The 6,686-nt window shown below is 44.5% G+C and overlaps 1 protein-coding gene across 1 annotated transcript in view; it reads right to left on the bottom strand.

The window, feature by feature from the left end:
* Positions 1–758: 758 nt before the first annotated feature.
* The window catches only part of glra3 (glycine receptor, alpha 3), a 69,462-nt gene continuing 63,534 nt past the window's right edge, over positions 759–6,686 (bottom strand). The window contains exons 8-9 of the mRNA XM_065024107.1: positions 6,045–6,236; positions 759–1,426 (exon numbers count right to left, since the gene is read on the bottom strand). Of these exons, the coding sequence (XP_064880179.1) occupies positions 1,106–1,426; positions 6,045–6,236 (513 nt within the window). The 3' untranslated portion in view covers positions 759–1,105. The remainder of the gene's footprint in view (positions 1,427–6,044; positions 6,237–6,686) is intronic.

The raw sequence follows: 6,686 nt of genomic DNA, 5'->3' as shown, positions 1-6,686 counted from the left end.
TGTTTACCAGTGTTGTGTGGAAACTGTACTGTAACAGAACATTGGCAGTAAAGCTGTAAGACACAAGTGTGTGTGTGTGTTCGTGACAGAGGGTTTGCAGAGGTGAATAAAAGCATCGCTCCTGTTTTGACTGCACATTGTGTAAGGTGGTGAAGTGGGACTCGTCCGATACTCCAAACTGGTCTCCCGTTGCATAGTGAGCACGGTGTCTGTCCTCTCGTGTTGTTGGTGGGCGATACGGACATAACTCTGCTCTGTAAACACTCAGTTCATCTCCCGAGTCATCTCCTTAATCCTCTTTTTTAAAACCTTGGCAGGACTTTGTTTTGGAACCCCAGGTAGTTGGTGAACTGCCAAATGTCAAACAGTTCCCACATTGTAAGGATGGACCGGGGTCTTCTTCCCCTTTGTGTCATTGTACTGTACTGTAATGTACTCTACAGTACTGTACTGTAATGTACCCTACAGTACTGTACTGTACCCTACTGTACTGTACCCTACTGTACTGTACTGTACCCTACTGTACTGTAATGTACCCTACTGTACTGTAATGTACCCTACTGTACCGTACTGTACCCTACTGTACTGTACTGTAATGTACCCTACTGTACGGTAATGTACCCTACTGTACTGTACTGTAATGTACCCTACTGTACTGTAATGTACCCTACTGTACTGTACCCTACTGTACTGTACTGTAATGTACCCTACTGTACTGTACTGTAATGTACCCTACTGTACTGTACTGTACCCTACTGTACTGTACTGTAATGTACCCTACTGTACTGTACCCTACTGTACTGTAATGTACCCTACTGTACTGTACTGAACCCTACTGTAATGTACCCTACTGTACTGTAATGTACCCTACTGTACTGTAATGTACCCTACTGTACTGTACTGTACTGAACCCTACTGTACTGTACTGTACTGAACCTTACTGTACTGTACTGTAATGTACCCTACTGTACTGTACTGTACCCTACTGTACTGTACTGTACTGTAATGTACCCTACTGTACTGTAATGTACTGTAATGTAACCTACTGTACTGAACCCTACTGTACTGTACTGTAATGTACCCTACTGTACTGCAGTGTTCTGTACTAGTCCTTGTGCACATCCTCAGCCCGGAGAATCTTGTACAGGACCCAGTAGAAAATGTTAAAAAACAGAAAGGCCAGGGGGAAACCCGCCCGCGATACCGTATCGATCTTCTTGGCGCGGTCGATGAACAGCTTTCTCATCTCTTCGTGGCTCTTGGCGGCCGGGTCCTTCTTGGGGTGCTGGGCGGGCTGTGGCCGCGCGGCGCCCGGGGTGGTGGCGGCGTTGTTGGTGGCCTTGGGGATGGTGCCGTCCTTGACAGCAGTGCCGCCACCGCCGGTCGTGGTGGTGAAGCTGAGGCGGCTCTCCCTCACGTTGTCGTCCTACGAACAGGAAAGGCGGGAGTTAGTTAGATAGGGGTCACAGGTCAAGGATGAATAAACTCCCAGAACGGGAACGGCTCCCCCGATGGACTGCCTTGAGGTGCTCCAGAGAGGGACACTGAAATGTCATCCCTCTCCCTCAATTGATCTTGCTCTCCCTCCTCTCTTAACCATGGGGGAATCGCTTGCCATAGCAACAGCAGCAATATGACAGGCTGACTACCTCGTAGTCTCCCAGCCAAGTACACTTCAGTCTCCCTCCTGCTAACACTCCAAATAAACTTGACTTCAACTAAACTTCAGCCTTTGACTTCATGTTGAGTCGATGCCTATTCTCCCTAACGCAATAAATCTATCAAAGTGCAACATGAACATGGAGTGATGTGCGTCATGAGACCTTGCTTAAAACCTCTAGTCTATTATTGTTTTTTATAACCCATAATGCCTCTGGTGTTATCCTAGGACACATCTTTCAAACCTACTCATTCCTGTACCCTTTAGAGTCGTCACCACTCAAGCAACCCCCTGGCCTTTTCCCTCAAATGTCAAAACTAGGGTCGAAAAAAAAGAGCTCAGAACTGGAAATTCTCTTTAAAAAGCAATTGACATCATATGAATGAAGGGGTATTACCTTTGGCCTATGCACAAACAAAGCCCTGCACGTGATAGTTTTATTTGACATGACCAATATGGAAATGATTTAAATGGAATGAAAACATGATCAAAACGAGTTGAGCAAATCATTTTTCCATGAGCGAATTCACAATGAACAACAAATGATATGTTGACATGAGGGAAGAATAGGAAAGCAGGAAATGTTTGGATATTTTCCTTATTTCCAGGCTGAAATGCATTTGGATAGGGAAATGAAAAGAAACAAACAGCAACACCAACTGAAAGGAACAAGGAACTGGGAGTGAAAACAGGGAGTGTGTGTGTGTGTGACAAGTTGACAACAGGCCATTATGACATTAAACACATGATGAAGAATAGTGGAATGCCATTAGTGTAATGAAGAATGTCACAGAGTCAATGAGTCACTACATCAGCATTGTGAGTCACATTATGCTAAAAGGGATACTTCGGGAAATCGGCAATGAACTCAGTCAGATGAACTGGAGACCATTTTTACACCTCTTCATGCAGTTTGAAGGAAGTTGCTAACTGGCGCTAACACAATGACTAGACTTCTATGGCAACGTTTAGCAAGCTAGCGTTTACCATAGGCGTCCCAGTCAGTAGTTAGCATTGACTCGCAAAACCACCTCCAACTTCCTTCATACTGGATGCAGAGATATACAAATGGGATCCACAAGGTCATCTGATTCCAGGGAAGATTTAATTGCCACACATTTTTACAACACATTCTCTTTGACAAAATACTGTAAAAAAAAAAAGGTCTGTTTCTATGCTGTCTTTGTATAGCTCTCATACTTAGGTGTGAAAATCAATATGAACATGGAGAGAACACCGACAACGACAAACAGCAGAGGAACAGCACACAACTACAAGAAACACAAACACACAAACGTATGACCAGATGGAGTGTGGGGTTCTTATAGCTGGGTCCTAATGTTCTTTACCCTGTCAAGAGGAATTGTAGATGTGGCCCATAGATCCATATATGGGCGTATCGTTGTTTCTCAAACCATTAAAGCGTCTCAATGACTCATCCAGCTCATTGGGATCAATGGAGTGATCCTCATCACCATTCTTTCATCACAGGAGAAGCATGCAAATGGAAAACATAAACAAACAAACAAAGCACTAAAATGGCATTTCAGGCAAAGTACTAAAATGGTGATGAGAATCATGCAATATAGAGGAATTCACTGTGGATATGCCTGAAACCCTGTGGATGTACCTGAAACCCTGTGGATATGCCTGAAACTCTGTGGATATGCCTGAAATGCCGTGGATAGGCCTGAAACCCTGTGGATATACCTGAAACCCTGTGGATATGCCTGAAACCCTGTGGATATGCCTGAAATGCCGTGGATAGGCCTGAAACGCCAAGGATATACCTGACACGCTGTGAATATGCCTGAAACGCCGAAGATATGCCTGAAACGCCAAGGATATACCTGACACGCTGTGAATATGCCTGAAACGCCGAGGGTATGCCTGAAACGCCAAGGATATACCTGACACGCTGTGAATATGCCTGAAACCCTGTAGATATGCCTGAAACCCTGCAGATATGCTTGAAACCCTGTGGATAGGCCTGAAACCCTGTGGATAGGCCTGAAATGCCGTGGATATGCCTGAAACCCTGTAGATATGCTTGAAACCCTGTGGATAGGCCTGAAACCCTGTGGATATGTCTGAAACCCTGTGGATATGTCTGAAACCCTGTGGATATGTCTGAAACCCTGTGGATATGACTGAAACCCTGTGGATATGACTGAAACGCCGTGGATATGCCTGAACACCGTGGATATGTCTGAAACCCTGTGGATATGACTGAAACCCTGTGGATATGCCTGAACACCGTGGATATGCCTGAAACCCTATGGATATGACTGAAACCCTGTGGATATGCCTGAAACCCTGTGAATATGCCTGAAACCCTGTGGATATGACTGAAACCCTGTGGATATGCCTGAAACCCTGTGGATATGCCAGAAACACATGAAAATAGACAAGAACAGCAAACAAGAAGGTGAATCAAAACTAAAGTTGTGCCTTGCTTTAAGAAACTGGGCGAGGTGAAATTGAACATAACATAATTTTTGTGTGTGTGTTGGTATTTGACTTCTAGACAAGTTCGTTACCTCAAGTTAGTTAGAGAAAGGCTGAGCCCTGCATGTTTGAATTGACAATGACCCCTATCCACTTCCTCCTCTTGGTTACCAGCAGTGTTCATTCATCTTTATCTCATCGTGTTCTATCCTGATTTCCCTCCATCTCTTTGATTTGATTGGCCTGAGTATTCCCTTGGTAAAATCCACACAGTATAAAGAAAATGGACTCTTCCCCTGGTACAGAGAGAGGCAGTCTTTTTTGTATGTCTCCATTTGATATTAATGGATGAGGGATAGGAAGAAACACAGACATCAGCCAAATGTTCAGACACTGACCCGTTCTGTCCTTCAGGAAGCTTTGTAGTAAACATGTCGAAGTAAACATTGGAAGTTTTATCCTTGGTGTACCACAGGTTGGTGTAGTAACAGTATATGGCCACAGGGGAGCAGTGTTGACTCAAAGGTGGATGGTAGAACGTTGCACCTGTTAGGGAAGTTGCTTTGCTGTTTGTTGTGCCTCAACTTTTACTTTGTGTCAAACAAGGCCATGTTGTTTTGCCTAGTCCGAATACAAAGATTATGCTAACTTTCTATAGTCTACTTTCATGAGTAAGAATTTGCTCGCAACTGAATTGCCTGGATAAATAGCTTCAATAACCTAAATAAGCAAGCCTTTTGACCATAGAGACATGGTTTATTTGACCCAGGCCCAGAGTCCAGGCTAGGGCCCGATTTAGTGACAGACAAGCGTATAATTGGACTTTTCCGTCTTAATCTTTTAAAATGTCCAAAAGGCCAGAAACCCAATTAACCACAGAGTCAAGGCCACTAAGCCGCCCCGACATCCGTCAAGTCACATTCTTGGCCAACTAATTCCCAGAGCTCCTCTGTCAACCTCATCTTTTGACATTTCTCAACATCCTCAGACAGTCTTCAGACAACATTTCATGTTACACTGCTTGTTTCATTCATTTCATTGACACAACTAGTTGTGGTTTGCTACAGTGCTCCAAGCTCTTCACATTAGCAATCCAATATAATACAATTTATGGTATAAACCCTCAACATATACACTAAGTGGACAGAATATTAAGAATACCTGCTCGTTCCATGATATAGACTGACCAGGTGAATCCAGGTGAAAGCTATGACCCCTTATTGATGTCACTTGTTAAATCCACTTCAATCAGTGTAGATGAAGGGGAGGAGACAGGTTAAAGAAGGATGTTTAAGCCTTGAGACAACTGAGACATGGATTGTATTGTGTATGTGTGCCAAGGCAAAAGATGGGTAATGCAAAATATTTAAGTGACTTTGAACAGGGTATGGTAGTAGGTGCCTGGTGCAATGGTTTGTGTCAAGAAATGCAACCCTACTGGGTTTTTCACACTCGACAGTTTCCCATGCGTATCAAGAATGGTCCACCACCCAAAGGACATCCAGCCAACTTGACACAACTGTGGGAAGCATTGGAGTCAACATGGGCCAGCATCCCTGTGGAACGCTTTTGGCACCTTGTAAAGTCCCGGCGAATTGAGGCTGTTCTGAGGGCAAAAGGGGAAGGTGTCCCTAATGCCTGATATACTCAGTGTACATGTACTGTATGTCTGAGAAGGATATATCTGTGAAGGATAGAATTGCTTGTTTCATTATTTGTTAGGTTTCTAATGTTTGGTTATACTCAGTGCATGTCTGAGAAAGATATATCTGTGACCTATAGAATTGCTTGTTTCATTATTTGTTAGTGGCTAAAGCATTGAGATATGAGTTATTCAATAGTGCTTTGTGACCACTTACTTCAGCCTCAGAGCTCCTTAAGGAACCACACCATAACGGCAATATGCAGTCATTGTTGCACGGAGCTGTTTGTTCACGCTCTGATTCGAAGAACGTGTTCTAGATTGGTCTGTAAATGTTACCTTCTTCTTCGTTCTCCGCGGGCGGAGTCTTAAGAGTTCCTTGTGTTGCCTGGAGACAAAGTTGACGGCGGCGTACTCGAGCAGAGCGGAGAATACGAAGAGCAGACACACCGCCATCCAGATGTCGATGGCCTTCACATAGGACACCTACAACACCAGAGAGACAAAGTCACAGTCACACAGTCAGAGAGCAGAGACAGACCGACAGACGGAGACAAAGTCACAGTTACACAGTCAGAGAGCAGAGACAGACTGACAGACGGAGACAAAGTCACAGTCACACAGTCAGAGAGCAGAGACAGACCGACAGACAGACAGACGGAGACAAAGTCACAGTCACACAGTCAGAGAGCAGAGACAGACTGACAGACAGACAGACAGACGGAGACAAAGTCACAGTTACACAGTCAGAGAGCAGAGATAGGCAGACAGACAGAGACAAAGTCACAGTTACACAGTCAGAGAGCAGAGACAGACTGACAGACGGAGACAAAGTCACAGTCACACAGTCAGAGAGCAGAGACAGACAGACAGACGGAGACAAAGTCACAGTCACACAGTCAGAGAGCAGAGACAGACAGACAGACGGAGACAAAG

Source organism: Oncorhynchus nerka, linkage group LG11 (genome assembly GCF_034236695.1).
Source record: "Oncorhynchus nerka isolate Pitt River linkage group LG11, Oner_Uvic_2.0, whole genome shotgun sequence".
NCBI classification, from domain to species: Eukaryota; Metazoa; Chordata; class Actinopteri; order Salmoniformes; family Salmonidae; genus Oncorhynchus; species Oncorhynchus nerka.
The sequence above is the reverse complement of the archived record's forward strand: the minus strand, read 5'-3'. Positions and strand labels throughout refer to the sequence as shown.